General features: G+C 33.5%; 1 protein-coding gene across 3 annotated transcripts in view; it reads right to left on the bottom strand.

Annotated features, from left to right (window-relative positions):
* The window catches only part of Syx1A (Syntaxin 1A), a 483,435-nt gene that overhangs the window by 40,274 nt on the left and 420,578 nt on the right, over nucleotides 1-22,583 (bottom strand). For 2 of the 3 annotated variants that reach the window (XM_090369620.1, XM_090369618.1), the window contains exons 8-9: nucleotides 19,724-19,861; nucleotides 17,704-17,814 (exon numbers count right to left, since the gene is read on the bottom strand). In XM_090369620.1, coding sequence (XP_090225746.1) covers nucleotides 17,704-17,814; nucleotides 19,724-19,861 — 249 coding nt within the window. Of the gene's footprint in view, nucleotides 1-4,019; nucleotides 4,137-17,703; nucleotides 17,815-19,723; nucleotides 19,862-22,583 lie in introns of those variants that run through there. The other variant, XM_090369619.1, reaches the window with a different exon arrangement.

The following is a 22,583-nucleotide window of genomic DNA, read 5'->3' as shown; positions in this document are numbered from 1 at the left end:
ACAGCCATGTATGGCCTGATGATGGGTTCCAGCAATGTTATCTACCTGTATAGTATACGTTTAGTCAATAAAGCTAAATAAAGTAACTTTTATAAAATAACACATGGTGTAGAGAGAGAGAGAGAGAAAGAGATTCCATGGAAAATCACCATATAATGTCATTTCCTAATAAAAATTAACTGAATCAAAAGAAAGGATTTTGTCAGAAGTGAAGAATTAAAAAAGGAGGTTTCCAAGTCTGTGACTTAGAATTATAATATTAAACTATGGATGTAAACAGTGCTAAAACTGGGCTGGAATATGATTCTGGCCCAATTTTAGCACATTTGAAAGTTAAACTTTTAAAATTAAACTCAAAGTGTTCCAGTTGTTAACCATCCAAAAAGAGGTTTACCAAAATGCTATGATAATCATTTCCAATTGTATGTTTGAGCACAATCTAATTAACTGCATCATCAAAATGTCAGATCCATTTAGAATGGATGGATATATGGATTGGACAAACATTAATTTAAAAAAAAAAATCTTGTTTTTAGCCAAATATTAGCATTTCGGTTCTTAATACTTTCCAGTTCAAAAATCAAATTTAGGTACCAGTATAGTATTAGTATTAGTAATGGCCGCATGGTGCAAGAAAGCCTATGGCTTATGCTGCACCAGCCAAAAAAAAAAAAAAAAAACGAAAGTATAAGTGTTTTCTTGTGGACAGTGAATATAATTATATTTTTACCAAATGTTTCTCCCCCCCCCCATCCCCACACAAAAAGTATTCCTGCTTAGGATTCAGAAAATTCTAAATCTAATGCTGGACCTAACTGCATCTGGACATAAATTTAAAGTGAAATTAAATAAGATAAGTTAAAAATTTAAATATTATGTTCGCTACAAAATGTGCTATTTACACGTCTATCAATGAAAAACTTACTGAACTAAAAGAGTTCAGTAAGAGAACTTCTAAAAGAACTTCAACATTTCACATACAGCCTTTTCCCTTTGACTCTCTTATGGCCCAAAAGAGCCTCCAGTTGCAATCCTAGGAAGAACTCTCTCATTTGAAAGGCATCTTTCCTCAGAACAAATCTCATTATATATGACCTTCCCCTCTTTCCCAAGAGTATCAGATATGAAACATAGTAATTTCATTTGTGTATGGTTTTGTAAGAATATCAGTAAAATTTAGTAACAACATCAGCAATATTGCAGCTTCTCTCAATACATGCATGCCCCCAGTTACTGCAACATTCTTCAAGTGCAAATACTAGAGGCCTGTTGTACATGCCCAGATGTGAATGCAAGTTAGTGGTATACCAATGAGTACCATAGAAGTCTAAAGCATCACCTAAAAAAAAAATACTAAGTAGTCAGCTTGGAAAGGTTGATATTGTAATTCCAAAAGACTACTTGCTGGTCTCAATCACAGAGACTATTTCAGAATTGCAAAGTGCTTTATGGCATGTGATTTTTAAGGAATCTTGTTTTATATATAATGCACAAATCCTACCTTTTTAATAAATGATGCAGAATCTGACCGACCTTATTATATGTTCTATGCATCCACATACAGCTGGTTCACTAATGTTTCTTTATATTATCAGCCACCTACAATCAGCTTTCCTGTTCACCAGCCTCCTGATGTTTTGAATTTTCAGCTACTTGAACCTTCAGTATTTCCTTGGCTTCCTTTGAGAAGAACAAAGTAGGCCAAGCAGAGCAGCTCTCAGGCAGATTTGCAATATGAAGAGGAAATTTTGTTTCCTCCATAGTAGGAACACAAGTTCCCCATTCACTGAAGAGCATGTTTACAGAAAATATTTACAAAGCAGTTAAAACACAGTGGCAGAATTTATGTGTGCACTTCAGTAGTTTGTTCTTTTTGCAGGATCAAGCCCATCTTCAAGTTTAATGTCTATTATCATTATTATAATTATATTATTATTATAATTATATTATCATTATTATATATATATATATATATATATATATATATATATATATATATTATTTTTTTTTTGCCAACTGAATTTTGTGTTTATGTGTATAGAAGAAAAAAACAACAGGTAACTCATTGCATAAAGTATAACTTTTAACATTTTTTAACTTTGATTTCCTATTAACTTTGACATTCACAATTTATGCATGTATTTTTTTTTTGTGTGTGTGTTAGTTGTTTGTGGAGGGAAGGGTTCTTGGCACTTATACTACTTTGGTCATGGCGCATTGGTTCATATATATATGTATGGTACTAGATATGATTTTTAGCATGTATATTACATACAAATGTGTTCGCGGGCTGATCTGAATGTTGTATTATCTGAAAAACATGAATTGGAGGAGGGACGAAATAACATATGTTGAAGAATACCAAGTAGATTCAAATATATATATGGTTGGCTTCTTGGCAGTAGATCCTTGCTACAGGATAACATACTTTTAACTCTTATTCATGAGAAGTCTAACTCAAAGAAAAACAAGATGTAAAGAATAATTTCTCAATGACTATTCAATGTTAGTTAATATTGAATTCAACTAAGTTTTAAAATACAAAATAAATATGTGGTAAGTTTTCTGTGTTTGAAGTAATGTTCTGAAAAATCCACATTTGGCAGTGCAAGTTCCATGAAATATGTAATCTTCAACTTCAGGTATTACATTAAATGAAGAATTCTGTTCCTGATAAGTGTTTCTGAAGTGAAGTAATAACATGATCACAGTCTCTATCTATCAACAGCTTTCAGTATAGCAGAATGATATAAATCACAGCTTTATAATGGCAGTTGCAATATTTATAAGTGAATGAAAAGTGTGGTTATATTGGTCAACAATTCTCAACTGGTGTACTCCGGCTTCTTAAAACAATCAAAAATAAAATTTAAAAATTCCTGATATGTACAATAGTTTCTGTAAAAATTAACCGGTAGAAGGGGTTTGGGAAGCAAAATATTACTCAAACTGCCTTTCCTTTCATCATTTACATATACAATCTATAAAAGTACAGTTCAAAATGCTGTTTTCTCAAATTCAAAAATGATACTTTTTTTTTAATACTAATCACTTTTTGGAAAAGAATAAACAGAAGTTAAATAATTATTCTATTAATCAAAGGTATGAATAAACAATCATCTGCAAAGCATAAAATGCTTATAAACATCAAAAACCACAGAACAGATAATTTTTCTTGAGTTTTACCTTCATGATAATTACTGTCTCTGTTTTTTTTTCTTTCTCTATTAAATAGTCTATATAAAATTATCCACATAAATATCTTTCTTTTCTAGTTAAAATTTACAGCTCATTAACATGCATTCTTTTATTTACTGTATTAAAACTCAAATGCTTAATATGGTACACAAAAAATGAATATAGATATTATCTTATGTGGAATACCATGATTCTGTATTTCTATGTACAGTGATAGCTGGAAGAAAATAATTTCATAGCTATCTCCAATTCCTTTTTTAATACGATCACTATAAATATATCTTTTGAGTTTTTATGATGCACTGATTTTAAAAAATACTGAATTTTTCATTATTAATGAGAGCAAAAGGATATTTCTACAGTACTGAAACAAAATTGAGTTGTTTCATACATTGTTTTATTATTTACCAAACTGGTCATGTTTTTATAACAAAGTAATTGTTTTCATTTAAATCAATAATTTATGTTTAAAAATTTTTGGTTCTCTAAATCAATCACTGTATAATTGAATTATTCTCACATTTAATTAAAACATCTGAAGAATTACAGTGACCAGTTACTGCATAATTATACAAACTCATTCCATAATATATGAACAGTTATCACTATAAACAGAAGAAAGTGACTATTTGTCACTGGCATTCTTCTAAAACTGATAAATCCTTCAAGATAATGCATGAGACAAATCGTTATTAAGAGCCAGTCATAACTGACTGACTGTTAATGCAACCAACTCTAATATAAAACACTTCAAACTCGTGCAACTGTATTGGCTGTTACACTGCCATGCCATCAGAATAGTTTTTCCCTTCTGAAATTTAATTAAATGATGATGTAAACTTGGTTTCTGCTGCTTAGAAGCCTGCTGTATAGTAGATTATGATGACGATCACAATGATTAACACCACTACACCCAGAATTATTAGAATGATTTTTGTCTGAGAAAAAAATATAAATTTATTACCACAAGAAAATAAAAGCCTTCAGTTAAAAGAAAATGTAATGGGCAAAATAAATATAACAAAAAATTTAATAAGCAAATGAAAATAAGTTTAGAAAAAGTTTAAAATAGCAAACAAATAAAAATTGAAACAGCCCAAAGAATACATAATTCTCAATATGCAAATTATCAATATGTTCCATCAATTTAATTTTTTTTTGTTTGATGCAAGCTGTCAAAAGTTTCTAACTGCCAACACATATGAGGTGTGTCTAAAAAGTAATGAGACTGAACGTGTGGCTCGAAAACTGGCAACACTGTAGCCACGCCTCTGACACCAACTGAGACACATTCTTACTTGATGTTTAGTGCAAGCTTCAACTCGATAGTGTTAACAAGTCCGACATGACAGTGAGTTGTGTAAGTATGCGTAGTAGTGACGCATTACGAAAATGGAAAAACGAAATCACATGCAGCATTGCGCGATCAAATTTTGCGTCAAACTTAATGAAAACGCAACAGAAACTTAGGAAAAAATTAAAACAGGCTTACGGAGAGCATGCTCTATTGAGACACAGGTTTTTATAGGTGACACAAAGCATTTTTGGATGGCCATGAGAGTGTGGAAGACGACCCTCGCTCTTGAAGACCTTGCACATCAAAAATAATGAACAAAGTGAGGGCTCTCATGAGGTCTGATCGATGTTTCACAGTCAGAATGATCGGTAGTGAGTTGAATTTGAATCACCAAACCGTTCAAGACATTTTGACCGAGGAATTGGGCATGCGGAAAATTTGTGCAAAGCTGGTTCCAAAAAACCTCATCAACGAACAAAAGGAAAACCAAAGGAATGTGTGCCTGAACCTTCTTGAACACACAGAAAATGGCAACATTTTTTCAAACATGTCAGTAACAGGTGATGAAGCGTGGATTTTCGAGTATGATCCCGAAACCAAAGTTCAGAGTTGCACATTAACAACTCACCGCACCTGAAAAAAGCAAGAACGAGCAAATCGAAAATCAAATCCATGTTAATTTATTTTTTCGAGTCAAGGTGTTGTTCATAAGGAATTCATGCCTCAAGGACAAACAGTAAATCAACAGTACTATCATGAGGTCCTTGAACGACTCAGAAAAAGGGTTAATTGTGTCTGGCTGGAGTTTGCAGACTCTTGGATGCTGCATCACGGACAATGCTCCCTGTCTCACTGCCATTTCCGTGACCGAATTTTTAACCAAAAAGGGTATTTCAATGGTTCTGCAGCCCCCATACTTGCCTGATCTCAGTCCGTGTGACTTCTTCCTTTTCCCCAAGCTCAAATTCCACCTCAAAGGTCGTCATTTTGGAACTGTGGACAACATCCAAAAGGTCATGACAGACCAGCTGAAGGCACTTTCAGTTGAAAACTTCCAGCACTGCTACCGGAAGTGGGAGCAACATTTCCGGCAGTGTATGGCTTCCCAAGGGAACTATTTTGAAGGGGATAATGTTGATTTGTAGTTCAGTTGTTAATAAAAAAAATTTATAGCACCAGTCTCATTACTTTTTAGACACACCTCGTATATAGCTAAGAATATATACTTCAAACATTTAAGTTGGAGGAAATAAAGGACTACATATTACATTAATTATTTTTATGAGTACATGTAATTTTACAATACAAAATTGAAATTGCTTTCATGGATTGTAAGTAAAAAGTGTAAAAAGAAGACAAATAATAATAATAATTTAATGTTTTCTTTAGTTAACCATGTAAATTATTTTTTAAGTAATTTATTTGTGTTAAATGTTTTATTATAAAAATTACAATAGTGTATATTCATATATACTCTTACTCTAACACAAACCTACTTAATTTGCAGACTTTTCTTATTTTTTTTTTTTACTTATTTCTTGCCAATCTAGTATTTAATAGTGTTTTATATTGCTATGTGGGGGATGATGCATTGTCCCCATTAGATTCATTTTTAACCTCACATGCACTGGCATTATCTAAAATTTAATTATTAGATTCCATCTCAGTTAATCAAAATGTTCTCTCCCACTTTTATGTTAGACTTGATGACAAGATTAAGAAATTAATTAAGCAGGATTTGTGTGTTAGAGTAATGGCAAAATTAATGCACATTATCATGATTTCTGTAAACAAATATTAAACATAAGAAATTCTGTTGTGTTTAAACAATTCACATGGCTCACTAGGGATTTTTTTTTTGAGAAATTCCTTTTGTTAAGGATATGGAATCTTTTTAATATGGATATTATTAAGTTTTATTATGGAACATTTTAATTAGTAAATGAAAGAGCAACTAAGCTCAGTATGTCCTACGTTTTTGATCAACTTTCAAAATAACGAGAGGAATTACCCCAATATATGCATTAGGACGATTCTTCAATAACTCTCTCCTTGAATTTAAATGAATTCCTCAAATTCGTTTAAATTCAAGGAGAGAGTTAGTGAAGAAACATTCTACATGCATATATTGAGGTAATTCCTCTCATTATTTTGGAACATTTTAATGTTTTTTTTTTATATTTAGTTAATCACATTAGTGCATTGTGACTACCATATGACCTGCGTGTCTATGATGTCCATTTTGTGTCTCATATTAAAAATAATAATAATTATGTTTGTTTTATAATTCTCTGAGATCTTTTAGGCTGCTTCTTAAAGAAAAGCAAAGCAAGAGAACAAAACAAAATAAAAAATAAACACTCGTGCTGTAAGAAATGTAAACTCATTATAAAACATTCATTCACGATCCTTTCAGGAAGCTAAGCCAGTTAGCCTCCTTCAGTCTTATGCTAATGATTCACTGGGTTTCCTCCAGTTCTTCTATCAACATTTATATAAAAAAATTTTATATTTTATATTTTAAATTTAAGCAACAAACAACAATGTAATGATAGTTCTAATCAAAAACACTCAAAACTTCACAGCAGGAATCCTACACTAATCCAAAAATGTAGAGTAAGAGAGGTGTATTTATGTATGTCATTTTATTTTGGCTTTAAAACCCAGAAGGAAAAAGCCTTGCTCACATGATAGGAAAGTTTATAGACTCAACATAACACAACAAAGGTTTGTGTAGACTCAGTGAATTACAATGACAAATTACAAATCAAAAATGGATTTCATTTAGATTTCATTTTACATTTGGCTAGCTGTTGGCTGGTTGAACAAAAGATAAACCCCAGGGAATAATAGCAAAATGGCTTAATATGAACCCCAATGCAGCATCCATACTATGCAATCAATACATAACTTATGGTACCACAACCAAAAGACAGGAATCTAGCTGATCCAAGGGACATACTTGATAACTGGTATTACATGTGATGCCAATTACCACTTGTTATGGAACGAGGTTATGATTGTGAAGTGATCTGATTGAGGTGTACAAGGTCTTAAATGGTTTGAGCAGGCTCAATGTTGACGGGAGACTTCCGCTTACTCAGATTAAGAACTTGAGGGGGGCATAGATTCAAATTGAGGAAAGACAGTTGTAGAATAGATGTGTGGAAGTTTGCCTTTAGCTAGTGGGTAGTTGATTACTGGAACAGACTTCCACCCATTGTAGTGGAAGTTGACAGTTTAAATAAATTCAAGGCTGAATAGACAAACATTTGGAGTGACCGGATGGGTGAAATGGGAAGTTTTTTTTTTTTTTTTTTTTTTTTTGGCTGATGCTGTATAAGCTTGCTTTCTTGCATCATATGCCTCAACTAATGCTAATAAGCTCCTACTGCTTTGGTAGATCCCGTAATGAATGAATGCAGAAACAGGAATACATATTTTTGCCATTCATATGGAGTACGCATTTGATTAATGGGCTATCATGTTTACAGATGAATCCAGATTCTGGCTGAAGATTGACTGCTGTCATAAGCCAATATTACAAGTACTTGAGATGTGGCATCTAACTGTTAATGCTGCCAAACAGAATTTAGAAGTGGGAGAATCAGTTTGCACAGACAGTGCAAACTGATTCTTGATCCCTGTATTGATAATTTTAGGGTAAAAGTCAGGAACAGATCCTTAGGAATATTAAATAGCAAAAATTTTATATTCAGTATATTTAAAAGAAGTTACCACAGGAAATTGCAGCGGCATACTTAAAAATAAACAAATAATTAGTTGCTGATATCTGAGACTGGTGTCATTTGGTGGAAATGCTAACTGGCATGCAGATATTCAACAATTCAGATTATTTTTGCTAAAATAGCTAGAGATTCTATCTCATACTTTCTGGCTTTCACTGTCTTATTTTCTTTCAGAACTTTTTGATTGATAAACAATAAAGAAAAGTATACACCTTTATATTTAATGGAATAGTTCTTATTTTATAAAGCTTTTAAAATTTAACTTCTGCCATTTGTTTATTTTAAGTATACCACTGCAGATTTTAGAGGCAAGTTCTATATAAATACAGAGTGTTCCAATTAAAAGGCACTGGGGTCTAATTTCACTTGTTTTTAGGTTTCAGCAGTTATTTATTATCTGCTTTTTTTGTTGTTATATTTGAACTGAAAATTTGACATGAAAATTGACAGTGTCACCATTTAGAATTTGTGAGTTCTATCTTTAAATATAGCCTAATCAACTCCTTTTTTCTCAATGGGAAAGTTGTTCCTCACCTTCAGTTTGATGTAAAAATGTTATTGGTGTTCTTCTGAAAAGAACATAAACTAATTTTATAATGTGACAATCTCTGGGAAAACAAACACAGGAGTAGGAATGTTACAGGTCATATGGCTATGAGGAGTATAATGAACAACTACACAAACAGAGTGGGCCAGCAAATCAGAATGTCTTATGAGAGATTATAACTTTCCAGATATTGACTGGACTTGTGGTTAGTCACTCACAATAGTATCAGAACTTTTCTGGATTTACTGGATGAATGTTTTCTACAACAGCATGTTAGAGAGGCAAGAAGAGAAAGAAAATACTCTTGAGCTAATTATCAGCAGTGACTCTTCATGCATTAAAATCTCTGGATAAAGGAACCATTAGGTAGCAGTGATCATATTATACTGATGTGGGATTTACTTTAAGATATAACTACTGTAAAGGGAAAGGATTTTGCCTTTGTAAATGTGACTACAATGATCTTAGTTTTCAAATTCTTTCCAGTGGGATCAACTGTAAATTCTAAACAGTAAATATTCAGGGAAGTAATCAATGAAGCTATTAAGCTTTTTATGCCAACTAAAAAATTCTATTAAATGGTTAGACTAAATGTTTGGACGTCTGATGAGACCAGTGTCAGAGAAGAAAATGCATAACTTATCAAGTTATGCATTTTCTTCTCTGACAATTATAACTTATCAAGGGACACAGAAACCCTGCTTTGTATGTATAAACTACTATGCAATCAAGTCACTAAGGGGAATTAGACAAGTTAAGGCAGTTTACAAGAAGTCTTAACTAAGGATGCAAAGGGAAGTATCAACGAATTCTTTGCTTATGTTAACAAGTAAGAAAGGGATGAACCAAATTGGTCCCTTAGATATGAATGGTATAACTACTGATGATCCTGTTCAGGCTGCTGACAAACCAAGGAAATATTTTGCATCTGCACTCTTGTGAAGATGTTTTTAGGATGAGAATATAAGAAGTACACCAAATTAGAACTGGGAGCTAATGATTTTTTGATAACAGAGGGAAGTGAAATAGAAACTATGGAAACTAAAGGTGAATAAGATAACTGGGGCTGCTGCAGTCTATCCAATTATATTAAAACTGAAAAAGAGGCAAGCAAACCATAGACATCATTATGAGAATGTATTTGGGTTTAGGGAGGAGAGGTTCCTGCAGACTGGAGATGTGCACACGTCTCCCCAATTTACAAAGGGAGATTAAAGACCAAAGTGGATAAGTTCAGACCTGTAGGCTTGACTTCTGTTCCAGAGAAAATAATGGAGCCAGTGGTAAAAAAAAGTAACGAAAGACCATCTTGACAGAAATGCAGCTATATGGCAATCAGAACATGGATTTGTTAAGGGGAAATTCTTGTCTAATGAATCTGATCAGCTGCTATTATGCAGTAACAAAGGAACTGGATGCAAAATTAATTCTGATGTCATATAATTAGATTTCATTGAAGCTTTAGACACTATTCTATATGAAAGTAAAATTTAGGGAAATGTTACTGCTATACATGAAGAGATAGTTGAGTGACAAAAGACTGAGGGTGGTTATTAATGGGCAGTGCTCTTCTTCTTGAACTAATGTTATTAGTGGAGTTCCTCAATTACACTTCTGGGCTCCTTATTGTTTTTAATATATTTTTTAACAATATTGATGAAAGAATATCAAGTTAATGTCTATGTTTGCTAATGATAGAAAGGTTAATGATAGGAATCAAGGCATACTACTACTACAAGGCCTAGAAAAATTAGGCATATGGGCTGAGAAGTGGCACTTGAGGTTTAATATTGACAAATGCAAAGTACTGTATATGGGTAGCAGTAATCACAGAATAATATACCAACCGGGTGGTATCGCAACCAAGATAGTGGATAAAAAAAAAAAGAATTGGGGCAACTGTACATACAGTCCAGTGAAGTTCTCTGAGACAGGCAGCTAGAGCCGATTGGATTCTGTCAATGATATACAGGAATATTACCAGCAGGGATAAGAGGTGATTATTCAGCTGTGTAAGGCAATGGTTAGAACACATCTTGAGTACTAAATGCAGGTAAGGAAGTCTCATTTTAGGAAGGGTGTGATCTGTTGGAAGTGTGCAGAGAAGATCAATTAGTAAGGGAAACAAAAGGGTACTGTTATTAATAAAGACTTCAGTTCTGCAATTTGTAGAACTGAAGTTTGGAAATTAGGACCTGACTAAAGTGTTTTAAGGCTTTAAATGCATCGAGCAAATTAAATGTTGATGGTATCCTTACCCTTTCTCAGAAAACAAATTTAAATTGAAAAAGAATGGTTGCAGGATAAATATGTGAAAATTTTCTTTCAGCCAGAGAATAATTTATTGCTGGAACAAACTTCCATCTGGTGTTAAATGGTTAGTTTAAAGTCTGATTAAATTTAAGGAAGGATTAGACAAATTATTAGAGGGGGACGGACAGATGATGAGTAGTGTACCCCCTCCTTTTCTTTTTTGGTTTATGCTATATAAGCTTGCTTCATTGCATCATTTCTTATATTAAAACAACATTTCTTATACTAACTTAAACATACTAAAACAACCACAATGGTTACAGCATGAATAGAGGCATCACAAAACTGTTCTTGTATAGCCAGAAGTTCTTTAGAGCTAAATGTGTTTTGAAGAGCAAACATCCCATACAACCATTGTGTTTATATTTTTCAATTCAAGTAAAATTGGTTTATATTCATTTCAGAAGTACTGCTAATGATGCTTTTAGGCAAAAATCGAGGGCAGGGAACAATTTTCCCACTGAAGAAAAAAAGCATGCGATTAGAAAAAATTTAAATTTAAAAATTTTTTGAGGTGTCATATCTTTTTATTTTATTTTATTTTATTTTTTTACTGATTACATCTTACACTTTTTAGACTGGTTTAGATACATCAACAACCCCATTCATATAAAAATGTGTAGAGTTATTGCTGTATGAAGATTTGTGTTTTTGACTATTGAAATTCTTGTTATTACAATTTATTGTTTCTTTGATAATATTTTGAATACAAGCGTACTTTAGCAGCCAAATGACTTGGTATACATTTTTTAAATATTTCTGTATGGCAGTTTTCATATCCTTCACTGAGCAAAAAAATGTTTTATCTTTTACAGACTATATGCTACCTCATCCCTAATATACATTCTTCTCCTAGGAGGGCAACAACTATGGATATAAATTTCTTTTGCTCTTTGATAATCTTAAAACTTTTTTAAACCTGCATTCCTCTATATAATTATAGAGGAATAGCTTAATATTTCAATATAATAATCCATATTCTTCTGTATTGCTACACTAAATCCATTTCTGTTCTCCTTTCCTTGACCCCTCCTTAGTTTTTCTTTTGAGGAGTAATTAAATATTAAGTCTCAATGTTCTATATTTTATTATTTTCTTTTACTACAGTAGTATATTCAACATTTATAATTATTTTCAAGTAATCTTCAGAAACAAATATTAAAAAGCAAATCAGAATGATCTCCAGTCAGAGTATAATGACAATAAAAATAAGGTGTAAAACAGATTTTCTGTGCTAGGGTCAGTTAAACATTATATTTGTTTTTTAACATCAATTTGAAATAACTTCATAGATGGAGTTATTTCAAATTGATGATGTTATTACATCATCAATGATGTTATTCATAGGTGTCAAGAGTAATATTATACAGAAAAAACTGACATACTTGTACATGCTCTGCATTCTGCTGATTACTCTAAAATCAAGTCTTATTTGTATGTTCTTGCTGAATTTTCATTGGTCCAGTAGCAGTGGTCCAATAGAAATTCAGCTGACAACCATAATGGTTCATGCGAAACCAGCACTATTATATGATAAAGGTGATTATATAACTAACTCCACTAAGTAATATATTGCTAAGCATCTTACTGTACTGCCAGTTGTGGGATTCTCCCAAGTTATATGATAAACATGCCATACTGAAAGTTCAGATGGTGCTTAAGCATTTTTTTTTGTAACATGCCAATATAACAGAGAGAGAGAGAGAGAGAGAGAGAGAGAGAGAGAGAGAGAGAGAGAGAGAGAGAGAGAGAGAAATGGCAAAATGACCAACATTAAATTTCTAGTCCTTTGAGGAGAATATAAGATAACAGTAGTCTAAACCCCATTCTACTTTTACTAGAAAGTCTTATGATATCATTTCCCCATTATCAGTTCAGCTGAGTTCATCAAAACCTGGTCCACAGGACAAACACAATAAAGTACTGGCATCCTGACAAACAGCACTGCTAAGAAGGGATAGCATCAAGGTCAATGGGTCTGTAAAGATTGCTAGAAACAAAAAAGATTTAAGTTATGATCCCTAGATATAATCCACTTTTTGGCCCCTGATGCAAATTTTAAATGTTTAAACCTACAAGGCATACCCAATATATTAAATAATATTTCACTCTAGTCAATGTTTCAGATCCAATTTTGGATATTTGTTAACAACACAATTGAGCAGGCAACAGCTTCCTCTAAGTTTTTTTGGTTTGGATCAAAAACTTTGACAAGAATGCAATATTATTTAGTATACTGGGTGTCTTTCTTGTAGGAAATAGATTTAATTTTGTCTGATTTCCGCTAAGAGGACACTCAACAAACCATTTAAAATTATATAAGTAGTATGGAGTCAAGTGACTAATTTTTTAATAAATTTTGAAAAGATTATCTCTCCCCCCCCCACAGCAACCACATGCACTTTACTAATCAATAATACTGGTAATCCCCCCACCCCTTTAATCACTAAATTATCCATTTTTAATCAAGAAATATGTTCAAAAACTGTCACTTGCATATACCCCCCCCTCCTCACTGGGGCACCTGATGGCAGAGGAAGAGGAAGAGTTACTTTTATCCACTATCTTGAAATAATATGGCCACTATTCACTTTAAGTAAGCTCCATCTGTTTAGGGTTTACAGTCTAATCCAAACTAAATTTACAATCTTTTTTTTTGGTAAGAATGTAACTTGATTGTGATATTTTTCTTTCAATCTACCACTCTTTTCAAGATTACTGAAATACTTTAGCTGATACATTTCAATAAACAAAAATAACAAAAGCCAAAATATGCCTAAACCTAAGGATCTGGGAACTACTTAGTGTAATGTTAGCAATATAGGGCAAGGAAGCCACAGAGTTTTGCTGCACTAACCAAAAATAAAAAAAATGAGTTAGGTAATGTATGCAGTGCATTACATTTCCAGCGAATTTGATTATTTTCTTAAATTAATTTTTTTTTTTCTGACAGAGGTGAAAAGTAAATATAGTTATCTTCTTGTCAATTAATTTCTAAGATTATAAAATGTAAAGGTGCAATTTTATAAAACACTTAATAGAACTGCACTTTTTCTGACACTTTTGAATTTCCCCAATTCCTTAAGAATGCTGCATATCACAATTGACTTGCATCCAAATCAGGTTCATTTCCTGCTATACTAAAGCTCACAACAATAGTAAAGCAGTAGTAATCAGTAGTAATCAACAATAGTAATCAATCCAAACTAGATTTTGAACAAGTTAAAAGTAGAGAACTTACTTCTTGTCTAAACAGTAGTTGAGCATTCTGGTCTCTTGCCAGAATTCTGGTTGCTATTGGCAGCAACTTTTGCCAATCTACGAATATACTCCCACTTCTCTTAAAACCTGACAGTTTTAACAGAAGTGAGAGTATACTTGTAGTTGCCACTTCTAACTTTTGTACTGATGATATTAGTAAACCACCTCTACCATTCCCAGTACACTCTGCTTACCGTAAGCTTCTCTCAAAATTGTCGGAAGAATTTTGAACAACCTTGATGCCAAGAAAGTCCGAGGTCCTGATAACATTTCTTCATTTGTTCTCAAAACCTGTGCTTTTGAGGTTGCTCCTATTCTGCATTACCTTTATACACTTTCTTATTCTACTAGTGTTTTTCATTCTGCTGGAAATTTGCTCATATCAGCCAGTTCCTAAAAAAGGGGTGACAAATACTTCCCATCCAATTAATGGAGAAATTAATTTCCAAAGTTAATGATCGTCAATATGGATTCTATCCATGTTGATCTACTGGTGATATATTGGGTTATATTAGCTATTTATGGAAAAATACAGTGGAAAAGCAGTGAAACTCAAGCAGTTGCTCTTGACATTTCAAAGGATCATGTTTGGCATCCTGTCTTATGGATTGCTGATCCCATCTTATGGTTTTTTTTGCAACTGGGTATTCAGTTTTCCCTCTCACTGCTCTCTGCAGGTGGTGATAGATGGTGCTTTGTTTTCAAACTTCTTTGCTAATACTGGTGTTCCAAGGGTCAGCTTTTTCTCCCATTCTTTTAGAAGATCACATATCTCTATTAGGGATTACCATGATTTCTAATCTCTTTTGTCATAAGCACATCGCAAATATTGGTAAAAAGAGAAAAACTAGGTTTTCTGTTTTGCTCTTGACATTAGTTTCCTTCTGAACAGCTACTCACTCTGTGCACATTTAAATTCTGCCTGATAATGAAATATGTTCTCCCATTTGGGGTGGTGCCCCCATAACTTCTCTTAGGCTTCTAGACTCCATTCAAAAGAAAGAAGTTAGGTTAATTAATGACCCATCTCTAGCAAAGTCTCTCCACTCCTTTCTCATAGATGTTCTGTTTCTGCTGCACGCCTTTTCGATAGATACTTCCATGGGCACTGTTCTTCTGAATTGGCTTCCAAACCAGTTAACATCCATTTACTGTCCCTACTTCAAAATCACAGAACCAACTTTTCTTTTCCTCATTTATCCCTTCAACTTCTGTTTTCTAGAACGACCTCTCTTCACACACATAGTTCCTTAAAATTACAATCTACAGAAATTGAAGGTCTAATGTCAACAAATATCTTTCTTATTTTCAACCCACACACAGTAGTAAGTACTGTAGTTCTAATACCTTTCGTGTTTGGGGTTTTCATTAAGGAAAAAAAAAAAACTCTGCCTTAACTTCTTGAATATCCACCATGGTAACTTATTCCAATAATTAACAACTCATTGGTTAAAAGAAAACTTCCTACAGTCCAGTCTAAATCTCCTTCCCTATATTTGAATTTATCGCCCCTAATTCTTGGATCATTTATAACAGCGAAAATTGTGTTTGTTCATGATCCCAGTCACATGGAAGATGTCAATTTAATTGTTTAGCCCATTTTACTCAGACCTTTTCCTCTGAAAACTGTTGACATTGCCTTAGATCTTGTTAACTTAGACCTTACATTTCAGCTCAGTAATGTCTGTTGACAATGGTAATACAAAAACAACTCCTTAACATAACCTATAAAAATAAATACATGATATTAGGTCCAAAAATCGTGGGAGGTGGGGAACAATAGTACCACATCATCTCCTTTGGTACTTTGCCCCATTCACTGCTGAGGTTTTTGAGATATTCTGGCACGTTCACTTGAAAGTAAGCTTGCTAGAAAATGAAATCAGAAGAATCTTCACATTGAGACAAAAGCCAGTTATTTAATGTGTCCAGGTAACTGTTCCCACTGATAGTTTTTCCAAAATTGAGAAAGGTATATAAATTTCTGGATGTGAAATGGTATAAACCATGTTTATTTTTGTAGAACTCTATTGACATGGTAGAGCCTTCAATGAGGATTTTCAGCACTCCTCACTCAAGTGTTGTGGCAGTTGATTTTCCTGCTAAAGTGAAACGTGGCTCTGCTGCTGAAAACAAGCCATGCTGCCATTTCCAACATTGCAGTGCCATTTGTATCTGTGCTTGTGTTAGGAAGCACAATTAGCAGATTTAGAGAAGTGTGGCTGTACTCTTGTCATCCACTGCCTCTGATACCACTTCATTATCATCAGTGTTTGCAATGCAGTGGGAGAGCTGCTTGGAGACAAGAAGGTATAATGTATATGCTCATCTGGAGATGCTGGGGACAAAGCTAATCCAGCTTATAACAGGGAGTGGAATATTGGGCCAATGCCCAGAATAATGGCATGGGGAGTCAGCAGTTATAATAGCCCTTCACTTCTGGTCATTAATTGATGACAAAACATTATGTTGAAATCATTCTAAGACCAATTCTTGTGCTCTTTCTATGCTCCATCTCAAATGTTATCTCACAGTGTGACAGTGCCTGTCCACATACAGCTCTCATATCCCAATAGTATCCATGGGAGATGGACATGCTTCCTTGGCTTGTACATTCACCAAATTTGTCATTCATTGAACACAACTAGGATATGATCAGATGTTTGCTGACCTCTACCTCTCAGACCCCTACCACTATTACTTAACTCACAACACAAGTGCAAGGAGTATGGCTCAGTGTTCATTGCTTTTCTGACCATCTACCGTGTTTAGTAGCTTGTACAACTGTTCACGGAAGCTATACTTCACATTGATGTGCACTGCATTTTTGTAAATAAATAATGAAGTGACACACAAACTTAATTTCTTGTCTACATTGATATCTGTCATTCCACTTAATTTGAGCTTGAAGTATACACTCCTTTTAGGTGGGATAATTTCAGTGATTGCCTGGGAAACTTTCCTGTGGCAAGTAATATGTTATAAGTGAGAAACTCACAATCAAGAAATATATTTGCAATGAAGTTGCTATAATGATTTCTGCAGTATCTTTTATATGGAGTTTAATTATCAGCAAACTATCCAATCATATCGCAGCACATGCCACCATACGAAACTCAGAGCACTTTATCTTTTTTTTTTTTTTTGTAAAATTTTCAAGCAGTGCTATATTTATACTATTTATAATATATTGATAACTATTTAAATTCTGCAATACCATGAAAACAAAAGTATTTTGTAGATTTTCATTATGGTGATACTGTATATGACCATACATTAATTATTATAAATTATTCCAAATTTTAAAATCTAAATAATTTTTTTTTTTGCTTACTTACCCTTCGAGCCTTGCTTTGATAGGCTAGAGCCTTTTTAGTGTCCTGTACAGCAGTTTCTATGTAATCTCTAGCATGTTCGCAGTGATATTCAATCCTATCAATCATTTCACCCTGAAATAGTGAAAATCACATCTGTTATTATTTATGTGTTGATTGTCCTATTTGTTATATATTCCCATTCCTTTTTTTCTCCCATCCCATTAACTGGTAGTAATGAGAGATTGGAACAGGAGAGGAAAGGGATGGGAATTATGGGACTACAGATTAGAAAGAAGGAATGAGAGAGGGAAAAACTGGTTGAATTTGGGAGGAAAAATAAACTGGAGGTGATGAATACACAATTTGAGAATCAGGAGGAAAAGAAGATATTATACTTAAAGGAAAAGAGGGCGGCATTGAAAATGCCACATGGATATGGGAAGATAGCAAATGGATTATATAACAGTAAGAGAGAGAGAGAGAGAGAGAGAGAGAGAGAGAGAGAGAGAGAGAGAGAGAGAGAGAGAGAGAGGGGGGGGTATAGGAACTGTGAAAAATAAGAATTGGATTGAAATAAGGTTATTAAAAGCTTATTAAAGGGGGGGGGGAGAATAAATGCAAGATTAAGATGGGAACACAGAAGAGGGGACGAAAAAAGGAAACAGAGTTTCATAATGGGTAGTTTGGAAGAACATATGACGATAGGAATGGTTAAAAGAGCAATATAAGGAAACAGAGAATGGAAAAGGACAATTTGAGGAATGGTTAAGGGAGTGACATAAGGAAATAGAGTATGGAAAAGGAAGGTTATGATTTCATGTTTGAAAGGGTGAAGTTTTTATATGATGAATAAAAAATGATCCAATAAAAAATGCAATCGAGGCCAAAGATGAGGTGATTATTAAAAGATGTGGACGCAATACTAAACATATGGATGAATATATAGCTTTATATGGTAAAGTGAAAAAGAGGATAAGGTTGACAATGACAATTAATATGGAATGAATGAAAAGAAATTAATTTCAACAATAATTGAAACAGAGGTAGAGTCATATTAAGGGAAATTAAGAAGGAAAGAACAGATGGAATCATTGGGGTACCAGCAAAATACTTGGAACAATTGGAAATGCAGAGGTAAGAGAATTAGCAAAAAAAAAATTGTATACAGATATGAGAGAGGATGAAATCAAATGAGGATTTTAAGATAGTTTGATATCACAAGCAGCAAAAGTGATTTTGAGGATAATGAACAGAAGACTGAAACAAAAGAATGGAGGAAATAATAAGAAGGAATAATACATTTCAGAAAGAGAGGAACAAGGGAAGCAACAGAATTATGAGAATTTTGAAAAAAAAAAAAAAAAAAAAAAGAGGTGAATAAGAATGTCTATTAGTTCATCTGGATTTGGAAATTTGATATGGTGAACTGAAAAGGGGGAGATAGTGGACATGGAAACTGATTGGAGAGATAAAAGACTTATGGAGAAACTCTATCGGGATCAAATTTAAGTTAATTATGTTTTGTATGGGGAATTATGCTTTATAAGGCTGAGACATGGGCACTAAAGGAAGAGGATATTAGCAAATCAAAGCTCTTGAGATGGAAGGTAGGGGAGTGAGAGAGGCTTAAGGCTAAAAGGTAAAATGGATGGATAGGGTTAGAAATGAGGAAGTACTGAAGAGGGTAGGAGAAAATACAAGTATGATAAAGGTAATAAGGAAACAAAGAAAGAAAAACTCGATCTGATATGTATCTAGGGTGAGGTGTCAAGTAAGGTGAAAGGTAAGATAACAAAAGGAAAGAAATGGAATGCTGGGTAATTTTATAGAGGCTAAAAAGTATTCTGGGCTGAAAGAATGGGTGGGTGGAGAGAGAGAGAGAGAGAGAGAGAGAGAGAGAGAGAGAGAGAGAGAGAGATGTGATGGTTGGGTCCTGGCTGTCTTTACCTACTATTTTCCAGAAAATGATGATGCTTATGATAACAGCTAATTTGCTCCTTACTATAATGAAATAAATGAAACATTTAATAAGTGAACTTACCTGACTTTCAACCAACATAGCCATATCCATGAACATATCATGTAGTTCCCTAATACTGTTTTCCAACTTTATGATATCTGCATGTCGTGCTTCTATATCTGCTAGAGTTTGTTTCGCTTGTTGGGTTTCCATGATTATCTGTGTGTTAAAAATATAAAAACAGTATATAAATAATGCTTTCAAATATACTTTAAAAGAATTCAATTTACTTAACCGTAGCTTAATTTTTAAGAAACATTAAACTGCATACCTCGAATATAATTTTTCAGAAACATTAAACTGCATACCTAAAGTTGTAGTTATTACTTATACATTATTATAACAATATATTTAATTCATAGTTGGATAGTGCAGTCCTCTTCCAAATGTTTTGTAGGTCTTTCATATAATAAAAACAGCATAGCTTGAGATTCATCACTCTCAAAAATCCTCTTCCAGTTACCTGCAGGCACTTCTAAACATGACATCATCCCAGTTGTCTGTGAGGGGAGAGATGTAGATGGATTGGGAAACATGTTACAAGATTGTTGTTCTTGTAGAGTTTTAGGTGCATCAGTGACTGAAATCATACTGCACTGTCTTTATTATATCTATAGAAGTGTATATTTGTGGGCCAATTTGCATGTTGTACAGGCTGAAAAGCCTGGAATTACTCATGGGGGCCTACTCCCTACATCTGAGATCACCTAACTACATCCCCAATTGAAGGCTTGAGAAATACCTCCAGTCCATGATGGGACTTGAACCCAGAACTCTCTAAACAAGTGAAAAGTGGCAAAACCACTATACTGTCACAGAAGGAAGTTACAAGATAAAAAGAATAGTAAATAATGATAGTTAACATTTTTGTGTATTCATTATGGTATATCATTTAACTCTATGTTCATATTGTCTTGGTCTCTGAGATACATCTCTAAAACCGAGAAACTGTTATCAGAAATTAGATGTCATCAATATTTTTGAGAACAACTAGAGTTTTACATAATACACAAAATTGACTCATTGCTGGTTTTGGTGGTTCCTTTGTTTCTGATTATGTTATATTCTGCTTTTATTTTTACACAATATAGTTACCCCAAATGTAACAAAATATCTTTAGATTGTTCATACAACCATGAGTTGCTAGTGTTAAAAACAGAGAATATGAAAATCATGTTAAAAGCAGATACTAATTAGCATTACTATACCAGGAAACAACTGAATACAGAAGAAACACTTCACAAGTTAATATACTTAACTTGTAGGTTTTGATGTGTCTAGACACACATCTGAGCATGTCTATACTTGTCATTCACAAACAAAATACAGTACTCTCGATTTTCTGGGATAGAGGGTAAAAATGAAATCCCGGATAATCTAAAAATATCGAAAAATATTCAGGAACGTACCTAAAAAATATGCCGATGGATAAAAAATGAAAAAAACTTAATTTGCATTACTCATGTGTCCAATGCGATGCTTGCATAGGTATAAAAACATACCTATAGGTAATGATGTATGCTTGCGTTGGGTGCCAAATTCTACCGATGGTGGTGCACAATAATTTTCACAATATTTTTTACAAGTTTTGTTTTAAAATTATATTTTAATTTTACAAAAAAGTAGAAAGAGATCAGTGAAAAATCGATCAGAGAAATAAGAAAGTATTAAAAATTGTTTTTTCCCTTTTGCAACTTTTTGACGAATCACGCTCAGAATATTTCTTAAAACAAGTTTTTCCGATAGAACACTATCATCTTGCTACTCCAGGTAGTCAAGAAATGCTTCTGCGTGGCTTAAAGCAACACTATGGCTAATTTTTTGTAACAATATCAACTCTTCTTTCTTTTCTTCAGGTTCACCATCATTATTTAGTGGTGGTGTAGTAGCCATTACTTTATATAAAATTTCTTCATCATTTAGTACTTCATGGCCAGCTAAATCTTTTACAGAATTAAGCCAATCATGAATTGATTGCTCATTGACATCCCTGCACCCCTCAATTCGTTGCAAATTTCGTAACATTTCTGGTACCAGATCTTCACAGTTTTCGTCAAATCCCAAGAATCCATCGTTTCCTGGTAAAATTTTACACCAAGATCTCTTTAAGGTTATGCTTTTTATTGATTTCCATGCTGCTGAAACTTCGTAAATCGCATCCAATACAGTCAGGTTTTTCCAAAGTGTCAATAAATCGCAATCATTTTCTTCCGCTAACTTGAGAGATAAATTTCTGCAATAAACTGCTTCATTTGTTGGATGACACCTTGATCCATAGATTGTATTAAAGCTATCACATTGGGAGATAATATTTGATGAACATATTTCCATCGTCTGATTTTAGAATTTCTTCATTAGGATGATTTGGTGCATTATCTAATAGCAGGACAGCTTTCTGTGACGCCAGATGTTGGCGCACTGAAGGCACAAATTTAGTTTTAAACCAACTGGAAATATCTCCCTGTCCATCCAGGTTGACTTATTGTTGTAGTAATCGACAGGTAAATTTGATATTACAATACTCGAGAAAGCCCGTGGTTTTTTTGCCATTTCAATTATGCAGAGTTTCAAAGAATGAGACCCGGCAGCATTTGCACAGCAAAAAACTGTCAATCTTTGCTTTTGCATTTTATGTCCTGAAGCTTTTACATCGATTTCGTAAGCCAAAGTTTTAGTTGCAAGACATTTCCAGTACAATCCTGTTTCATCGGCATTGTAAATTTGATCTGGCACAAGTTCATTGGTTTCAATAAATTTTTGAAACTCACTGGTGAATTCTTGGGCGGCCGGTGCATCACTACTTAGTTTTTCACCTTGATTGGAAATATGATGAATGCTGTGCCTCTGTTTAAACCGCATCAACAACCCAGAAGATGCGTTA

The sequence above is a fragment of the Mastigoproctus giganteus genome, chromosome 3, assembly GCF_048544385.1.
Source record: "Mastigoproctus giganteus isolate SK-2022 chromosome 3, ASM4854438v1, whole genome shotgun sequence".
Taxonomy (NCBI): domain Eukaryota; kingdom Metazoa; phylum Arthropoda; class Arachnida; order Uropygi; family Thelyphonidae; genus Mastigoproctus; species Mastigoproctus giganteus.
Note: the sequence above shows the minus strand (reverse complement) of the source record. Positions and strands in the feature narration are given on the sequence as shown.